The sequence below is a fragment of the Canis aureus genome, chromosome 1 (assembly GCF_053574225.1).
Source record: "Canis aureus isolate CA01 chromosome 1, VMU_Caureus_v.1.0, whole genome shotgun sequence".
NCBI lineage: Eukaryota > Metazoa > Chordata > Mammalia > Carnivora > Canidae > Canis > Canis aureus.
The window spans coordinates 108,787,445-108,808,189 of record NC_135611.1 but is presented as its reverse complement, the minus strand read 5'-3'; the positions used below and the strand labels follow the sequence as shown (position 1 = coordinate 108,808,189).

General features: G+C 40.5%; 1 protein-coding gene across 3 annotated transcripts; it reads right to left on the bottom strand.

Moving 5' to 3' along the window:
• Positions 1-975: 975 nt before the first annotated feature.
• On the bottom strand, positions 976-20,727 carry BSPH1 (binder of sperm protein homolog 1). 3 transcript variants are annotated; one of them, XM_077846948.1, is made up of 6 exons: positions 20,571-20,727; positions 15,387-15,407; positions 14,197-14,226; positions 11,842-11,973; positions 11,363-11,507; positions 976-1,544 (listed from the first exon to the last, which is right to left on the bottom strand). In XM_077846948.1, the coding sequence occupies exons 1-5, from the start codon at positions 20,641-20,643 to the stop codon at positions 11,365-11,367; spliced, it is 399 nt and encodes a 132-aa protein (XP_077703074.1). In that variant the 5' UTR covers positions 20,644-20,727; the 3' UTR covers positions 976-1,544; positions 11,363-11,364. The 3 variants fall into 3 exon arrangements, with proteins under 3 accessions (XP_077703074.1, XP_077703066.1, XP_077703065.1); XM_077846940.1 differs by lacking the exon at positions 976-1,544 and adding an exon at positions 10,215-10,334; XM_077846939.1 differs by lacking the exon at positions 976-1,544 and having other exon boundaries at positions 10,218-11,507; positions 20,571-20,724.
• Between the last annotated feature and the right edge of the window lie 18 nt (positions 20,728-20,745).

The window sequence follows — 20,745 nt, the reverse complement described above, 5'->3', positions numbered from 1 at the left end:
TGACTAGAGTGTGCCTCCCTCTGGAGTCTGGTGTGAGGGTTCTAGGAAATAATGTGGGTAAAGCAGTGAGGTCAGAATGTGGCACAAGCTACACAATCATGACAGGGTGGTTGTCATCCTTGGAAGGTCGTTTCTCATGTTCATGCCAGGTGGAAAGTAGATGAGAAGAATCCTCACAATCTTTTCCCTGGCTAGCCACAGCAACTAAGTGTTTGATGAGAAACTAGATTTCTGATTTTAAGGAGCAGAGAGCCGATTGCAGGAAATTTTGACAATGACGTCTAGTGAACATCTCTGGCCCATTGCTTAAGGCAAGCAATGCTTCGTGAGTGGGGGCCAAGTGAAATTTCAGCACACCTAAACGTCCTTGTGTTTCCACATGTGTGGAACACTGCAGGAAAAAGTGTGTAGGTATTTATTTTGGACAGAAGTCATTTGATTGGGTGGAAAATACTGTGAATCGTTAAGTCGTGTGAATCTGGGTTTGATTCCCATCTCTGCCCCAGAGCAAAACCATCATCATTAGTAACCCTTCATGTTAGAGACATTATTGGTGAATGTCTAGCTGCTTGATCCAGCTGCTTGATTGCTTGAACTCCTGGCTGTTCCACTTCCTAGCTATGCGACTCAGATGCTTTCCTGTTGTGTAAGGTGGAGAAGACAATTGCATCCAATTCATAAGAGTGTTGTATTATATCAGTTCATACGTGCAATGCAATTTAAACAATCCCTTGCACAGAGTAAGTGCCATATAAGCCTACTTTGCTTTGATCATGGCTGTTACCACTTCAATTATTACTACAACTATAATAACACAGGTTTTATTTTATCTATTTTATTTTTTAAAAGATTTTATTTATTTATTCATGAGAGAGACACAGAGAGAGAGGCAGAGGGAGAAGCAGGCTCCCTTCATGGAGCCCGACGACAGACTTGATCCCAGAACCCCAGGATCACACCCTGGGCCGAAGGCAGATGCTCAAATACCGAGCCACGCAGATACCTCACACAGTTTTTATTTTAAAATGATCATTATACAACTCAGACAAAACCTTTATCAGGTAAGCAAGAATGTGAACCCAATTTGTGGGTGGAAAAACCAAGGCTCAAAAAAGTTGTGGCTTGGCTAAAGTCTCACAGCTGGAAAAATGTGGAATGGGGTTCAAATTTCTTGTTGTCTGATTCCAAAGTGCTCTAAGCCACTATGTAGCATAATCTCTTTAGGATCTTTTCAGAAAATCGTGGATGATGGTGTCCACTGAGTCAGAACTTAAGTTTATACCCTAGTGGATTCTTCAAGAAGAACGTATGAGTAGGGGTTGCTTCTCTTCACATCTGCACCAATACTTATTTTGACATTTTGACGACAGCCATACCAACAGGTATAAGACGACATCCAGTAGTTTTTATTTGAATTTCCATGATTAGTGATGTTGAATACCTTTTCGTATGTCCATTGGTAAGTCATATATCTTCTTTGGAAAAACGTCTATTTGGATCCTTTGCCTGTTGGGATGGCTGTTGTGGAAAACAGCATGGAGCTTCTTAAAAAAAAAAAAAACTAAAAATATAACAACTATATGATCCAGCAATCCTACTTCTGGATATGTATCCAAAGGAAATAAAGTCACCACCCTGAAGAGATATTTGCACTCTTTCAGCATTGTTCACAATAGCCCAATTATGGAAGCACCCTAAGTTGCTTTGTGTCCACTGATGGATGAATGGATAAAGAAAATGTATATATAATGTGCATATGTATAATGGACCATTAATTATCATTTAAAAAGGAAGTCCTGCCATTTGTGACAACATGAATTAACCCAGAGGACATTATGCTAAGCAAAACAAGCACACATTAGAAAAATAAATGTATGATCACATTTATATGTGGAATCTAAAAAAGTTGAAGTCACAGAAACAGACAAGAAGGGTAGTGAAAAAGGTACAACTGGAGGACTTACTACAAAGCTAATTGGTTTGAGACAGTAATCTAGACATTGCAATATTAATGAAATAATAAACAAGTAGATCAGTGGAACAGGATAGAGTCCAGAAAAAGACTCACATATATAGAGTCAACTAATCTGTGTGACAAAGAAGCAAACACAATTTAATGGAGAGAAAAAAAAAAAAACAGTGTTTTCAACAGATGGTGCTGGAACACCATGTTTGCAAAACATGTATCTGCCAATGGACTGGTATCGAGAATATCCAAAGAATTCTTACAACTCGGGATCCCTGGGTGGCACAGTGGTTTGGCGCCTGCCTTTGGCCCAGGGCGCGATCCTGGAGACCCGGGATTGAATCCCACGTCGGGCTCCCGGTGCATGGAGCCTGCTTCTCCCTCTGCCTGCGTCTCTGCCCCTCTCTCTCTCTCTCTCTCTCCTCTCTGTGCATTCTCATAAATAAATAAAATCTTTAAAAAAAAAAAAAGAATTCTTACAACTCAGCAATAAGAAAACAAACAATCCAATTTCAAAAATTAGCAAAGATCTGAACAGATATTTCACTAAAGAAGATATACAGATGATCACTAAGCTTATGGAAAAATTATCAATATTGTGTGTCACAAGGGAATTGCAAATTAAAACAATGAGATATCACAACACTCCTATTAAGATGGTTAAAATCCAAACACCAACGCCACCAATGCTGGCGAGCCTGGTGAAGCAAAAGAAACTCTCATTTATCGTTGGTGGGAAAGCAAAATGGTGTGGCCACTTTAGGGGTTTGGCAGGTTCCTACAGAACTAAACACACTCTTATCATATGACCCAGTATGACCCAAATGAGTTGAAAACTCATGTCCAGGAGTGCCTGGATGGCTCAGTCAGTTAAGTGCCTGACTCAATCTCAGCTTTGGTCTTGATCTCAGGGTTGTGAGTTCAAGCCCCAAGTTGGGAGCCTACTTAAAAAACAAAAACAGGGATCCCTGGGTGGCGCAGCGGTTTGGCGCCTGCCTTTGGCCCGGGGCGCGATCCTGGAGACCCGGGATCGAATCCCACATCGGGCTCCCGGTGCATGGAGCCTGCTTCTCCCTCTGCCTGTGTCTCTGCCTCATTCTCTCTCTCTCTCTGTGACTATCACAAATAAAAAAAAAAAAAAACAAACAAAAACAAAAACAAAAACAAAAACTCATGTCTATGTAAAAACCTGCCCACAGAGGTTTACAGCAGCTTTGTTCATAACTGCCAAAATTTGGGAGCAACCAGGATGTCCTTCAGTAGGTCAGTGGATAAATAAACCGGTACATCCAGACGATGGGATATTATTCAGTGATAAAATGAAATGAATGAACTATCGTGAGCCACGTAAAAACCATTGGGGAATCTTTAATGCATATCACCAAGTGAAAGAAACCATTTCTAAAACGCTACTACTGTATGGTTCTGACTATATGATATTCTGGAAAAGGCAAAGCGATGGCTGCAGTCCTCTCCCAGAAGGGGAAATTCTGCCCCAAGTGAGAAAGTACTGGAGAGTCCTGGGGGATCAGAGAAAGAATGTCAGGGGGAAGGGAGCTTAGAAGTAGAGACCTGAGGCGGCTGATGTGGATGCTTCCTGTAGGAGACGAGGGTAAAACAGAAGGGAGAAATCCCTTAGGGGCTGGTTAGTGATGAGGGAAAAGGAAGGGCACACTTCAGGACACTATAAATAAAACGGAACCTCAAAATAGAAGAACCCACAAACCTTCCAGACGTTCAGCACCCCTCCTCTCCCGTGAAAACCATCCGGGAAAGAAACTGCCTCTCACTACAAGGACGGCAGAGGGCGCCCCTGAGCTACTAATCTATATAAACTATCACACCCCCAAAAAATAAAAAATAAACTATCACCCCCCCACACACCCCCACACCACACTCCCCCGTGTGTAAAATGCTACAAAGTAGCGGTCTTTGCTTGCGCAGGTGCGCTCACACACCCCAGAAATGAACCAGGGGGAGTGAAATATATTAAGTAGAGATAGGAAAAGCATCTTGAATCAGAAATTCAGAAAGTACTAAAGTGAGTTTTAAAAAATAGGGGAAAAAATGGAACAATACTGAACTGAAGCCGGAAATGAAGAGAAAAATTTGTAAGTGTCCAAAGTGAAAACTAAATTAAAATGTGGCCAAGGGACAGTAGATCTAAGTGCAGACTGGAGAACTGGAGAAGGGGCATTTAAGAAAGGCACTTCCATATCCAGGAGGATGAAAACAAGATAAAAATATAAAAGGAGTTATGGAGGCTGTGATTGCAGTAAAGTAACTTACACCACATATATAATTAATGCACGTCCCTGAAAAAGAATAACAAGACAAAGGAAGAAAAATAAAATTTGTGATATAATCAAAGAGAACTATGCAAAAATAAAAGAAGATCAGAATCTACACAGTAAAAGGATCCACCCACCATGGGTGCCTGGGCCTCAAATGAACAGTGGTTCTAGGATCTCAGAATCTGTATTCATTCTGAACAATGACAGTTAAACCTAAAATTTAATAGGAAAGAATTTAACTTAGGGTTATTTCCCGACCATCACAGCCAATGTCACATACAACCATGAATGCCTGAAAACTCTCCTTTAAGATCAGGAAGAAAGCAAGGATCCCTTTCTCCCCACTGCCTTTTTTTTTTTTTTTAAGATTTTATTTATTTATTCATGAGAGACACACAGAGAGAAAGGCAGAGACACAGGCAGAGGGAGAAGCAGGCTCCATGCAGGAAGCCCGATGTGGGACTCCATCCCAGATTCCAGGATCATGGCCTGAGCCAAAGGCAGAGGCTCAACCCCACTGAGCCACCCGGGCGCCCCATTCTCACCACTTCTTATATTCAACATAGTACTGGAAGGCCTAGGTAAGAAAAAAGAAGCAAAAGACATCCGAATTGGAAAGGAAGAAGTAAAATTATCTCCATTCACAGACAACATGATCGTATATGTAGAAAACCCTAAAGATCACACACACACACACACACTCACACACACACACACACACTGGTTGGAACCAATAAATAAATGCAGCAAAGTAGCAGGATATGAAATTCACACAAAATTCAATTACAGGGATGCCTGGATGCCTGGGAGGCTCAGCAGTTGAGTGTCTGCTGATCCTGGAACCCTGGGATCGAGCCCCACATTGGGCTCCCTGTGAGGAGCCTCCTTCTCCCTCTATGTCTCTGCCTCTCTCTCTGTGTCTCTCATGAATAAATATATAGAATCTTTAAAAAAAAACCAAAACAAAATTCAGTTACATTTCTCTATGCTAACAATGAATAATCTGAAAAAAATTAGGAAAACAAATCCATCTACAATAGCATCAAGAAGAATAAAATACTTAGGAATAAAGCTAACCAAGGAGGTGAAAGTTCTGAACACTGAAAACCATAAAATGTTGCTGGAAGAAATTCAAGACAATGACTAGTAAATGAAATGATATTCTATGCTCATGGATTGAAGATTGATGTTGTCAAGATGTCAATATGGCCCCCAAATGATTTACAGATTCAATTCAATACCTACCAAAATTCCAATGATAGATATAGATATAGAAATCTGTATTTTACAGAAATACAAAAGAGCTATCCTCAAATTCATATGGAATCTCAAGGGACCCTGAATAGCCAAAATATTCTTGAAAAAAAAAGAGACAAAGAGGTCTCACACTTTCTTTTTTTTTTTAATTTTTTTATTTACTTATGATAGTCACACAGAGAGAGAGAGGCAGAGACATAGGCAGAGGGAGAAGCAGGCTCCATGCACCGGGAGCCCAATGTGGGACTCGATCCCGGGTCTCCAGGATCGCACCCTGGGCCAAAGGCAGGCGCTAAACCGCTGCACCACCCAGGGATCCCTCACACTTTCTGATTTCAAAAGCTTCAGTCATCAAAACAGTGTGATACTGACATAAAGACAGACGTAGACAAATGGAATAGAATAAATGGAAATTTTCTAAAGGGTACTTTTCCCAGATTCCAATTTTGATGTGGTTCAACGTTCATAACTACATTTGTGTTGTTCAAACTGCCAATGGCTTCAGAGCATGTAACGATGCCCTGCACATTTTGCACATAGATTTATTTTATTTTTTAGAAAGATTTTATTTATTTATTCATGTGACACATTGAGAGAGAGAGAGAGAGAGAGAGGCAGAGACACAGGCAGAGGGAGAAGCAGGCTCCATGCAGGGAGCCCGACGTGGGTCTTGATCCTGGGTCCCCAGGATCAGGCCCTCGCCCAAAGCTGGCGCTAAACCGCTGAGCCACCCGGGCTGCCCTGCACATAGCTTTAAATATGAGCCTCTGCAGAACCGAGAGCATCTCTATGGTACCGCACAGGAAATAGTAGGTGCCCCAAGGAGGAAGTCAGTTCTGTAGAATGATCCTACCACAAGATGCTCTTTCAATCCAAGGAAGTGGAATGTGTTCCAGGAGTCATGATGGGGAGCTGCTTACAGAAGTCTGTTTTGCCGTCATCATGGTAGCACAATTGGAGCTGGTTATATGGCTGGCTGGCTATCCTATATTTGCCAGCTTCTTCTGCAGTTAGATGGAGCCACGTAATAGCATTCTTTAAGCAGCTATTTACCCATGACCGGGGTATCTGATGATGAGATGAATTTAGAAGAACAGCTGCCAAAGGAGTCACCACTTGACTGACATGGTAATACATCATGGGCCCTCTTAGCAGCCTTTTTTGCTGCTCCTTTTAGAGAAATGAATAGGATTGTAACAACAATCTTTCAAATCTTTCTTTGGTGCCACTCGTCTCTGCAATTCCCAAGGGATAGAGCATTTCTCTGTGTGTACCTTCTAATGAAAGACTAGCAACAATGACCACTGATGTAATGTTTGATAGTCCAAGGGTGAGGGAACCAATGTGAATAATAGTAAACCTTTCTGAAAAATCTATTCAAACCACATAACTCTCAGGACCTGGGGAAATAATTGCAAGGTGTGTGTTTGGTATCGTACTGAGCCAAGAGCAAAGTGAACTTAAGTGAGGACTCTGTCTCATGTTCCTGGAAACTTCCACTCGAATTACTGGATCCCAGTGGTGGTCTGAGTCCTTGAAAATTAATCTTCACTCAAAACCAGTATTCAGGAGACCCTAGAAGGTTTATATATTTCCCTTGGTCATAGACACTAAACAATGTGCCCCATTAGGGAAGTCTACCAAGAAGGCTGAAAGCGTATACCTGTGGCATTACAGCAGTGTATGGCTTCACGGTTGTCCAGCCTCCTAATTGTTCAAGGGGGGTCAACTCTGTGAACTGATTCATGCCTGGAAATTTGGTAGAAGGCTGGCTCTTTGGCTCTTCCATGTAATGAACAGCAAGTGTTCAGTTGATTTTCTTTCTGAAAAACCTGTGATCCATTTGTCACCACTGGATGTCTCTCTGGTCAACCCTTCCCTAGGATCTGATTAGTAATCCCTGGTGCCCGGTATAGTAACCACGACCACTTTACAGTTTAAGGATTAATTGCTACCACCTGGGCTTGGTCACAGCCTGTCCCACAGCTCTCCTGAGACCAGTAAGCCCATTTCAAAGACAGTCCTTTCTGCCAGTATTCAAAGACTAGAAAGATAAGTCAAAAACATTATTTTTTAGATTTCCTATTTCTCATAAAAGATTATAATGAGTCTTCTGGGTTCACAAAGACAGTGCTTCCAAACTTTTTAGGGGGCGCCGTGATCTAAGAATACATTTGAAAATATGATTTGGCGCATATGTATGTGTATTTTTTATTGAATTATATTGACTTGCACCACTGCATTAGTTTCAGGTGTGAAATGTAATGATTTGACATTTGTTCATTGCAAAATGATCACCATAGTCTGGTCACCATCTGTTACCATAGAAAATGACAAAAAAATTTTTTTTCTTGTGATGAGAACTTTGAAGATTCACTCTTCTAGCAACCTTCAAAAATGCACTACAACACCATTAACTATAGTCACCATGCTGCACATCACATTCCCGTGACCTATCCACGTACATATGTGTGTATAGGCATCTATATCTATGTATAAAATCAGCATAAATATTAGAAATAGTACATTGGATACACAAGCTATACTCTGTGATTTCCCCTCCAATTCTGCAGCATTTTAAATTAATTAATTAATTTAAAAAGATCTTATTTATTTATTTGAGAGAAAGAGCATGAGAGAGCACAAGCAGGGGAGCAGGTTCCTGCTAAGCAGGGATCCCAGATGTGGCACTCTATCCCAGGACCCTGGGATCATGACCTGAGATGAAGGCAGACGCTTAACCGACTGAGCCACCCAGGCACCCCAGCATTTTTAATTTAAGCCCCACTGAATCGATAACAGTGACCCCAACAGCTCAAAAAAAACCTCTCCTAAAGATGTTTTCTAACTCGGTATGGATGAATTTGAGGGTGAAGGTTTTTAAATATTTTACATATCCCAAGAGTTATGTAGGCTTTTGATACAATTATCTGTTTTGGGCTTTTTAAAGCCTAAATGCAGCTGGGGATAATGGATCTAGGTTTAATGTAGATTTGCATTAGCCAATCCAGGAAATTGTTGAAAAAGCAACTGGCTGCCTTTCATGGCACACTAAATAAGGAATATCTGGGTGATTCGTTTGACCATTAGAGGCAAATTGCAGCTATGAAAAGATTTTAATATTTTCTTAGGATCCTGTATGCTTACATAGGAATAGATAAAAGAAAAAAATTCAGGATCCCTGGGTGGTGCAGCGGTTTGGCGCCTGCCTTTGGCCCGGGGCGTGATCCTGGAGACCCGGAATCGAATCCCATGTCGGGCTCCCTGCATGGAGCCTGCTTCTCCCTCTGCCTGTGTCTCTGCCTCTCTGTCTCTCTCTGTGTGACTATCATGAATAAATAAATAAAATCTTTTAAAAAAGAAAAAAATTCATGAGCTTATCTCCTAAATGTCTCTCCTAAAAAGCCTGCGAAAAGCAGGCAGACCTATTATAAAGAAGTATCTGAACAGGCAAGGATCTGAAAATTAATCAAGAACTGTTGTTGTTTTTTTAAATTTAAGCACATCTATTTTCCTTATGAGGGACAATGATGAAGAATGACAAAGCAGATGAAGGGAACAGGAGCACTGCTTCCAGATACCCTGGAAGAGGCGGGGAAGACAAAGGGTAAAGACACAGTGGACCCTCACCATCCTTCCTACTGTGAGCTCTAGGGCTTTGGGCAAGTTATTTAATTTGATTTCTGTTAAGCCTTGATTTCTTCTTCCATAAAGGGAAGAATAAAGTAAGGCAAATTTGCAAGCTTGTTATGAGGATTTGGGGAAACTTTGTGTGGAATCTAATAATTACACTGACTAGCATATAATAGGTTCATAATAAATAAAATAATCTTTTCTCTCCTGAGATCTCTTGTTTGTGCTAGGGGCAGGATGGAAGGGCGAAGGGAAGATTCTATGGATCTTCAACCACAGGTGGGTGGCCCTAAGTGAAATGACAGTCATTGCAAAGGGCCATTTCATGGAAATCAGAAAGTCAGCTCAGAGGCCCTTAATTTTTTCAGGGCAAAGGGTACTCCTAGGTGGGGCATTTTGTGTGTATTTGCAGTTGTCAGAAGACTGCCAATAGGAACAATAAGTCATATGAAAGAACGGTCTGGGAGGAATAAGGGAATCTTTCAAGATATACAATGTTTGCTTTGGTGCAGCCAATGAGAAGCCATATAGTGTTAATATTCAGGCAAGTTCATGGAAAACTAGTAAAGGAGACTCTTGCTTTGGGAGAGGATGAGTAATAAATGTATGAGCACCTGCCCATGGTTGAGATGCACCATCTTCTGACAGGTCTATTTTCTGCATCCCAGGATAGAATTAAATTTTATAAATCTTAGTATCTTTTTTTACACTATTAATTTTTAAAAATCGTGGAGAGATATATACACACAATAAAATTTGCTACTTTAACTATTGTTAAATTCAGTGGCATTACTTCTATGCACAGTGTTGTGCAACCATGATTACTAATCTATTTCCAAAGCTTTATATCACCCCAAACAGAACCGGTACCCATTATGCAGTGACTCCCCAGTTCCTCCCTCCTGCCAGACCTTGGTAACATCTTACCTACTTCCTGTCTCTATGAGCTTGCCTCTTCTATATATTTCATATAAATGGAACCACACAGCATTTGTTTCTTTGTATCTGGCTTATTTCACTTAGTATAATGTTTTCAGGATTCATCCATGTTGTGAAATGTATCAACTTCATTACTTTTTTATGGCTAAATAATATTCCACCATCAAGATACACCACATTTTGTTCATCCGCTCATCATTTGATGGACACTTGGTTGCCTCCCCTTATTGGCCACTGGACTAATGATGAAAGGAATATCAGCATAGAAATATTTTTTCAAGTCCCTACTTTAAATTCGTTTGGGAATATCCATCCCCAGGGGTGGAATTCCTGGGTCACATGATACATTATGTTTTATTTTTTTATCTTATTACCTTTTTATATACTCAAAGTCATGGCCATGGGACCTGGTAAATTAGTTAACCCACTTGACTCATAGTTTCTGAAAATGGTGACATTCATATTTACCTCTTAGGTCGTGGTAAGATTAATAATGATGTGAATAAAGCACACAGCATAGTGTCTGTCCCAAGTGTTCAGTAAACTGTAACCAAGGAGATGTGGATGGTTCCAGAAAACTATGTCCCACCCCTTGGGGTAAACTGGCACATGCTGTACCATGTCATCAACTCTCTTCAGCTTGTCACCTGGGTCCATGCGGTTCCCCCCTAAACTGCTTTGAGCCTCACTTTGTCACTTCATCTTGTCAACACCTATTTTCCTATCTCGGTTATCAATCTTTTTGTTTGTTTTTTAAAAAAATTCTATATTAAGGTAATGCATTTTTAATAGACTTTAATTTTTTAGAGCAGTTTTAGGTTATAGCAAAATTGAGCAGAAGACACAGAGAGTTCCTAAATCCCTCCACCCCCACACAGGTACCACACAGGTTGAGCCTCCTGCTTAAAGCAACACCGCCCCCTAACAGAGTGGGACATTGGATATAATCAAAGGACCTATACTGACACCTCATTATCATCCAAAGTCCATAGAATTTTTTTTTAAGGGCCTAATTTTACCCAGTTAGCAGGTATAAGTGCTGAGGCTAGAATATAGGTTTCCATATCAAAACCTCATCATCCATAATCAATGGCCAAAACCCAAAGTTATTTTCAGCCAAATCATCTTCAACTCATATCTCAGAAAATAAAACCTTATAAAGAGGGTCCTACTTTCTCCTTTCATAAAAGAAACTGGAGATTACTTCACAAAAGAAACTGAATTTCCCATGAGAACAATTAGATCTTTACATGCCCCTCCCAGAAAACCTCACCATCAGTCACAATATTTCCAAATCTTGTCCTTGTTATAATGCTGGGTCAGCGAACACCATTTTTTCCCAAACGCGTCCCCATCTTCAGTACATTCCCGGTAGATCATGTGTCTGTACCAGAAGGGAAACACACACTTTGCAAAGTCTACAGAGAAGAGAGACAATCGGAATAGGAAATCTATTTTGTACCTCCTCTTTGCCCTCTCATGCACACACGTGTGCATGCACACACACGCACCCACCATCCCACTCAGCCCCATCTACTCAGCAATATTGGGGTTGAAGCTCTCATAATACGTCTTTGGAGCAATGTGATTTTCGTACTGTCCGAGACCTGCACAAACCTCATTTTCACAATTTAATTGACTGTGGATTTCCTTTTTAGAGCCCTCTTGTAGGCAGGTCTCATTGAACCACACAGCCCTGGTGACAAAGATCACCAATCAATCACCCTGAGGTGTTCAAGGCAAGACACTCACCTTCTTCAGAGCAATATTTCCAATATCCTTGGTAAGTCTCATTTAGGGAGCACCACTTGTGTTTTGTCTTTAACTTCATGCAGTCATAGAACACTTCATTTCTGTAGTAGAATGGAAAGAAACACTTGCCATCTAGAGAAAACAAAAATGCTTGGTCCTTCTCTGGGAGTGTTAGAGTGTTAGTTGAGATGTTACAAAGTTACTTTTGCCCCCACCTGGTTGCCCAGAAATGAGAGTCAGGGTCTGGGGTTCTGTTCAACATTATTGGGTCACATGACTGCAGAGCTGTTGGACCTCTACTAATAAAGATTTCTTATTTTCAACCCTTCTCTATGTTGCACTTTTTTTGCATGGTATAAGCACTCTTGATATTTTGCTTAGCATTTGGCCCCAGTTCCAGAAACCTATCCTAAGCTTAGAAACATAAATGTGAGACTTCTTAAGCAATTTCCCCTTCATTTCTTTTCTTTTTTTTTTCTTTATCTTCTTACACACACACACACACACACACACACACACACACACTGTATATAGCTTGGTTTGTATCTATCCACAGTTTTCTCCATGCACACCTGGACATTATATATACATATTCATATATCCATACAATATACATATAACTTACATTTTATACATGTAGGAGCATACATGCACAGATTTTTTGCTACCTCCTGACATGAATCATACTTTATATCGATAACTTGTTTCTAACTTAGCATATCACAAAAATCCTTTCCAACATATCTTTTTTTTTTTTTTTGCCCTCCTGGCCTTCATTTAAAATAGCATTCAGAACTTTCTCTAGTTTTGAATTTTTGAATTCATCATCTTTCTCTTTCACTTATATTCTTACTCAGTGAATGACATCTCTACCCACTTAGGCCAGAAAATTTATCCAATGTATGCTTTTAACCTTTGGAGCTCTCACTCCTTTCTAATGCAAATTCATATTCTGTGATATGGTTTTGCTAAATTTATTCAATATTTCCCTTATTCAGATTATTTTCCTTCTGTATATAAAGCTGAAGCAAACTTTCCATGTATGTAAATCCTTATGTACTAAACCATTTATTTCTATAGAATGAAATCCCAAAAGCATGATTATTAGGTTAAAGCACACATGAATTGTTAACATTGCTGGGTATTGTTTTCTCAGAAGACAATGGCAATTCATCTTTCCTACCAATGTGCTCTTTTACCTGGATTTTCATCACCATGAAATTTCAAATGCTTTTGCACAATTTGAAAATGTTCACCTTTATTTTTATTTTATTTTTTTAAGATTTATTTTTATTTATTTATGATAGACACAGAGTGAGAAAGAGAGAGAGAGAGAGAGAGAGAGGCAGAGACACAGGCAGAGGGAGAAGCAGGCTCCATGCCGGGAGCCCGACGCGGGACTCGATTCCGGGACTCCAGGATCGCGCCCTGGGCCAAAGGCAGGCGCGAAACCGCTGAGCCACCCAGGGATCCCCTATTTTTATTTTTTTAAAAAGATTTTTATTTATTTATTCATGAAAGGCAGAGAGAGAGAGCAAGAAAGAGGCAGAGACACAGGCAGAGGGAGAAGCAGGTTCCATGCAGAGAGCCCGATGTGGGACTTGATCCCGGGACTCCAGTATCACGCCCTGGGCCAAAGGCAGGCACTAAACTGCTGAGCCATCCAAGGATCCCAAATGTTTACCTTTAAAACAGATTGTTCCTGTCTTGCTTTAAAATGGGTGATGCAGAGTAAAATGAGCAGGGTCTGAAGCCAGCAAGCATCAGAAAACATTACTTATTATTATTTGATGCATTTTTGGCTGATACCATGCTATTTGTATTACTATTGTGATTTGTTTAAATATCTGATAATACAAGGTGTTTCTCCAGAACACTTTTGTTTGTAATATTCCTAATTACTATTGGACATTTTTCCTATGTGAATTTTAAAATCAGGTATTTTCTGTTATATTGGCTGAAATGAAAAAGTAGTGCCAGTGAAGTGCCAGTAAAGGTCAGGGTAACTCTATTTCTCATATTTCTTCTCTCTAAATTTCTCATTTACTTTTATCAAATTTTTTATAGATTTTATTTATTTATTCATGAGAGACACAGAGAGAGACAGAGGCAGAGACAGAGGCAGAGGGAGAAGCAGGCTCCATGCAGGGAGCCCGATGTGGGATTCGATCCTGGGTCTCCAGGATCATGCCCTGGGCTGAAGGCAGGCACTAAACTGCTGAGCCACCCAGGCTGCCCTATCAAATTTTATGAAAAGAGAAAAATAATTTTATCAAGAAAAATCCCACTGATCTCCCCATTTTTACACAATTAAAAGAAAATTTATTTAATATCAAAAGTTTCTAATCAACTTACCTTTGATTTCTGGGAGGTGAGTTATAGTTTCTGAAAAAGAAAATTTGAAGCTGACATTTATCTTGCTATTCTTATGTCTTCCAACCGAGAACATGGCATGATCTATTATTTAAAACTTGCTTTATGTTCTTCAATATGATTTTATATTTTATCATTTACTCATTTAAGTCCTGAACATTTCTTATTGATTTAACCCCAAAGTGCTCTATCATCTCTAGTGGGTTCTTGCCAGTATAGAGAAAAACAATGAACTACTGTATATCTATCTTATATCCAACCACTAAGCCAGATTCTCTAATTGAAGCTAGTAAACTTTATTAGTTTTCCTGGGAGTTTTAAAGTATGCAATCATACAATAATTGCACATCTTATTTTCTCTGGTTTATGGATTAATTCCTTTTTTTAAAGGTTATTTATTTATTCATGAGAGACACAGAGAGAGAGGCAGAGACATAGGCAGAGGAAGAAGCAGGCTCCTTGTGGGGAGCCTGATGCGGGACTCATTCCCAGGACCCCAGGATCAAGGCCTGAGCCACAGGTAGTCACTCAACCACTGAGCCACTCAGGCATCCCAAATATATAGTTTTTTAGAAAAATATTTTATTTATTTACTTATTTGAGAGAGAGGGCGGGAGTGGGGAAAGAAGCAGGGGGAGAGGGACAAGCAGACTCCACACTGAGTCCAGAAACTGATGCTGAGCTTGATCCCACAAGGCTGAGATCCTAACCTAAGTTGAAATCAAAAGCCAGATGCTTAACCTACTGAGCCGCCCAGGAGCCCCTAAAATATATAGTTTTATAATACTGCAGGCATTAACAAAGATGGTCCTATAAGTATGAAAACATTTGCACTTCCTCTTTAGATGACAAAAAGCTTTTTCTTATTTCATTATGTTCTATAAGACTCTGTTTTTGCAAAAAAGAAAATCACATTATGAAGTTGTATGAGATGATACATTTGGTCACTCGGAAATATTAACAGTAAAATTGACAGTAATATTATAATTGCTTTCTTCCTTAACTACTTTTAACATAGATTGTACTTTATGTTATATACAAGGACATAAAATAGTAGTTTCTCATGAAAAATATAATTTCTTGCTAGGAAAAGAAGCATATTACTTAACAACTTTACATTTTATGGCCAAATTTAAAAAGAAATTCTAATAAAAGAATTTTTATCAACTTACCTGCAGCTGGTAGATCATCATCTGAAAGACACAATTTTATTTTATTTCATTTTTAAAGATTTTATTTATTTACTTGACAGAGAGAAAGAGCACAAGTAGGCAGAGTGGCAGGAAGGGGGAGAGGGAGAAGCAGACTCCCCGCTGAGCAGGGACCCCCCGATATGGGATTCCATCCCAGGCCCTGGGATCATGACCTAAGCAGAAGGCAGACAGATGTTTAACTGACTAAGCCACTTAGGTACCCCTATTTTTATTTTATTTTTAAAGATTTTATTTACTTATTCACGAGACACACACACACACACAGAGGCACAGACACAAGCAGAGGGAGAAGCAGGCTCCATGCAGGGATCCTGACGTGGGATTCGATCCCAGGGCTCCAGGATCATGCTTTGGGCTGAAGGCGGTGCTAAACCGCTGAGCCCCCTGGGCCGCCTTATTTTATTTTATTATTTTTAAAAAAAATTTTTAAAAAATTTTTTTATGATAGGCACGCAGTGAGAGAGAGAGGCAGAGACACAGGCAGAGGGAGAAGCAGGCTCCACGCAGGGAGCCCGACGTGGGACTCGATCCCGGGTCTCCAGGATCGCGCCCTGGGCCAAAGGCAGGTGCCAAACCGCTGCGCCACCCAGGGATCCCCGCCTTATTTTATTTTTTAAAAAGTAATCTCTATACCCATCATGGGACTTGAACTTAAAACCCGCAGATCAAGAGTTGCATACTCTACGGACTGAGCCAGTCAGGTGCCCCCAAAGACATTACAATTTTTAGCAAATATTTATTTCACTAGGTTTAGCTTTTAAAATAAAATAAAATAAAATAAAATAAAATAAAATAAAATAAAATAAAATAAAATATTTTACTAAATTGTAGTCCAGTAAGGATAATATTTTGAAGGAGATGCATCAAAACTTCAGTGGTGCTTATTTTCAGTGGTATAATTGTGGGTGATTTTTTGTTTTTCCTTTTGCTTTAACTGCACTTTCTGGAGCTCCTGGCGGGCTCAGTCAATGAAACGTGTGACTCTTGATCTCAGGGTTGGAGTTTTGAGCCCCATGTTGAGGGTCGATATTACTTGAAAACAAAATCTTAAAACACACACACACACACACACACACACACATCCCTGTATTTTCCAAATAGCATTAATGATCAGGAACAATAAAAATGATCTCTAAAACAAAACAAAGCAAAAATCAGTAGACAAAAACAAATGACTTACTTTTTCCATAACTTCCTACAAAATAAACTTCAGCATTCTTTTCTGTTTTGTTTTTGCTTTATTCTGTTTCTTTTTAGTATTATCTGAAAGGCACAATCTGAAGGAAACATTTACTTATTTGTCTTTCGCTTTTAAAATAAGATCAAATTGCTTTTAGCATCCGATACAAAAGGGTCTTGGGGCATCTGGGTGGCTCAGATGGTTAAGCACCTGCCTTTGGTTCTGGTCATGATCCTGGGATCCTGGGATCGAGGCCCACTTTGGGCTCCCAGTTCAGCGGGGAGTCTGCTTCTTCCTCTCCCTCTGCCTTTTCCACTGCTTGTACTCTCTCTATCTCTCTGTGTTTCAAATGAATAAAAAAAAAAAGTCTTTGCAGTTCCGTGTTACAGGTTTGTTGTGAGGAATAAATGAAATCATACATCAGGGCTCTGTACCATAGGTGGCACATGGCAAGCATGTATCTCATGGTAACTATTTTATTGCAATGATAAAAGATTTCTCTCCTTATAATAATTATTATTATTTTCTCCTTGATGAGATGGAAAACTCATTCAAGTTTGCAGTCGATTTTCACAAACAATAGAGAACTTATATTCACTAAAATTGGCTCCAGGATTCACGTTTAGGAGACTCTGGTATCTCACAAGTATTGAAATTACAAGAAATCTCACAGAAAGTGCTAAGGCATCACATAATAAACTGATTGCCCATTGTTCGCAGATCTTCAACTGCTCTTCTCTGAGACTGGAAGAGAGACAGGATCTCAATGGGTGTGTTTTGGGCTGTAAATGTTGAACTGGCAACCTGTACAAAATATGAATTTTTTTTTCTGGGAGTAGGAAATACGACATAAAGAAGGCATTTAGAAATGACTTACTTTTTTCACACTTACAAGTATGAAGGATCCCAGTTGGAGGACACATTCAGAATATAAATTGACAGTACAGAGATGTGGCTCAAGAAATAAGCTTTCTCAGAATCTTTAACTCACTTGTCCCTAGGCTGCTGTGTGACTTTTGGTCCATGACTTAACCCCTCTGTGCCTCCAATTCTCTTCTACAAAACGAGGGCAATAATGGTACCTACCTGATGGGATTGTCATGAGAAACATGTGTATTATGCATATCAAGTACTTAGCTTAACACCAGAAATTGTGTCTGCCATCCACAGGGGCGAGGCGTGGGCAATTCTTTTGAGTATGTGAGAATGTTTCCATAACACAATGGGTTAAATGCTTTAAAAAAGAAAACCTAAACTAACCATAACAGCAAAGAATTACAGAGCACTCGTGCTCGGAATGTAAAACAGTGCAGCTGCTGTGGAAAACAGTACGGAGGTTGCTCAAAAAATTAAAAATAGAACTACCATGTGATCCAGTAATCCCACTTCTGGGTATTTATCCAAAAGGATTGAAATTAGGATCTTGAAGAGATATCTGTACTCTCATGCTCACTGCTGTATTAATCTCAATAGCCAAGATGTGGGAACATCATAAATGTCCATCCACGCATGAATGGATAAGGAGAATGTGGTATATACATGCCCTGGAAATTTATTGAAGAGAAATAAATTCATTAAATAAATACAATTAAATTGCATTAAAAGAGAAGGAACTCCTGCCATAGGCGACAATATGGATGGGCCTGGAGGACATCAGGCTCAGTGAAATAAGCCGGATGCAGAGAAACAGATATTGGATGATTCCACGTCAGCTGAGGTATCTCAAATAATCAGACTCACTCTGTGACTATTAGCTGCTAAATCCAAGCCTGTATCCTGCTTCTCTAATACCTGCAGGTGGCAGCTGTGATAATGACATGACAACCTCACCCATGCTGGCTGGCATCCTCCCAGCATCTCTGGGGGTGGAGGCAGCAAGAATCATTCTTCTCCTGTGCTGGGTATGGGAATTCAGAGCCTTGCCTGAGGTCACAGATGGAGCTTGGGTTGGAGCCAGAGAGGCCAAGAGGGGGCTGGACTTTGGAGCCCCTGCTGGAGGGAGGTGGGATAGCGGTGATCCATGACTGGGAGGGTGTGCTCAGCTCTCCACTAGTAGGGACCACTGAGTCCCCTCACTCCCCCACTCCCACTCCATAAAATAATAAAGGCTCTTGCAGTGCAAGATTCATATTTTAGCACAAACCTTTGCTGAAATTTAGCTATCTGCCTACGGGCAGTTCATCCCCCCAGAAATGGTCACAGGCAGCAGGTGACAACTCCAGAACTTTGGGTTCACACTGCATGTCAGGGGCTTCCTGCCCGATGGTCCTCCTTGCAAGGGAGGCCACTGTCATGTAATCCTTCAGTGTGTCCCTATAGCTTGTAACCGTGGAGAAATCACATTTCGTACACAGCAAATGTCTAGTCCTGAAACGAGATCATTCAACCGGGCCCTCTGTGAAGCCTTGCCAGATCAGTCGCATCTCTAGTGTCACTCGAAGCATGTCGGCGGTTGAGCTCGCATGGCTCATCTGTCTCCTCTCTGTCTTCCCACCAGCCAGTGGACTCATGATTGGAGGTACTCCTGCCACATAATCTCTGCATCACATGGGCCTGGCGGGATCCAAACCTCCCATCTCATGGCTTCTAAAATGCTAAAATGCAATGCTTCTCAGTTCTGTCTCCAGGATGAGGATGTCCCTTATTTGATGGTATTTTATTGCCTGTAGGCTGGGTTGCTGTGGGGACTCGGTAGTTAATGCCTGTACTATGACAGTAGCCAAAGGCCAACATCAGCACTTGTGGTATGCATGTCAGTGGCTCAAAAGAAACCTCCAGAGACAACAATGGGGCCATCTTAACCTCTGGGAAGCAGACACTTGTGTGTGGAGATGGACAGCATGAATAAATAACATCTACAAAGACTCAGAAGTGCGCTTAGCACCAAGTAAATGCAAAGACCAGCTAACGTGCCTCGGACTGGGGAGTCTTCATTCACCAAGACTCTGGGCACCATTGAGATAGTGTCACATGGGAAAGTACGACATCAGTAATTCAGGAGGCCAGGCACTAAAAGTGGAGAAATTTTAGGAACATCTTAACCAGCTTCTTTCATTTATATTTTCTTTTCTATGTTCGTACAAGTGATATCTCATGAAAGAATCAACGTCTGAGACAAAAGCGTTATTTTTACATAAGCATAAAACAAATATTCTAACAGATAAGAAAGCAGTGGTCACCATCGCTTTGCAAAATTTTTGCAAAAAAATTGTTTTCACAGCTATGTGCGATCCCCATCAAATATGTAAGAAATGCCTCTGTGATGAACTCCCTTCTTGTGTTGTCATTTACAATTATTGAAGGCCCTTCGATTTTGGTTAAGGAATAAAACAGACGGGATCCCTGGGTGGCGCAGCGGTTTGGCGCCTGCCTTTGGCCCAGGGCGCGATCCTGAAGACCCGGGATCGAATCCCACATCGGGCTCCCAGTGCATGGAGCCTGCTTCTCCCTCTGCCTGTGTCTCTGCCTCTCTCTCTTTCTCTCTCTGTGACTATCATAAATAAATTTAAAAAAAAAAATTAAAAAAAAAAAGGAATAAAACAGACTTGCCAAAATTCAGTTCTATTTTCAAAGACTCGAACAAGGCATTTAAAATATAGTAGGGTGAGAAGGGAGAGACACAGTTATCAGGTAACATGACTCTTTCAACAGGATTTTCCAAACTGCATGCTTATTCTTTCATTTTTATTAGTCAAACCTTCTTCTTCTTCTTCTTCTTCTTCTTCTTCTTCTTCTTCTTCTTCTTCTTCTTCTTCTTTTTTGCGTTTTTAAAGACTAGCAGTGGCTCATGTCTCTTAGAAATACTTGAAAAATAGAGAGAGTACATTTTTCTCTCTCAGGGTACGTGAAATTAGGATGGCTCTTACCCTCTCCATGGCATCTCAAGTCTGATTACATATGTTAGGAGATGTGCAAGACTCGGTTTTTAAATGTCCACCCCCGACACTGTCACTGTTACTCACCTTCATATTCAGGACCAATCACACTGTGAAGCCAACAGACCCAGAGCAATAGAAACTTCACATGCATGGCCATGCTCCTCCCCTCAGGGACTGCTGGTTGACCAGCTCATCCTCAGGGATTTTATAGCCAACACCCCTGTCTCTTCCATGTCTCCTCCTTCCTCCCCCTTACATT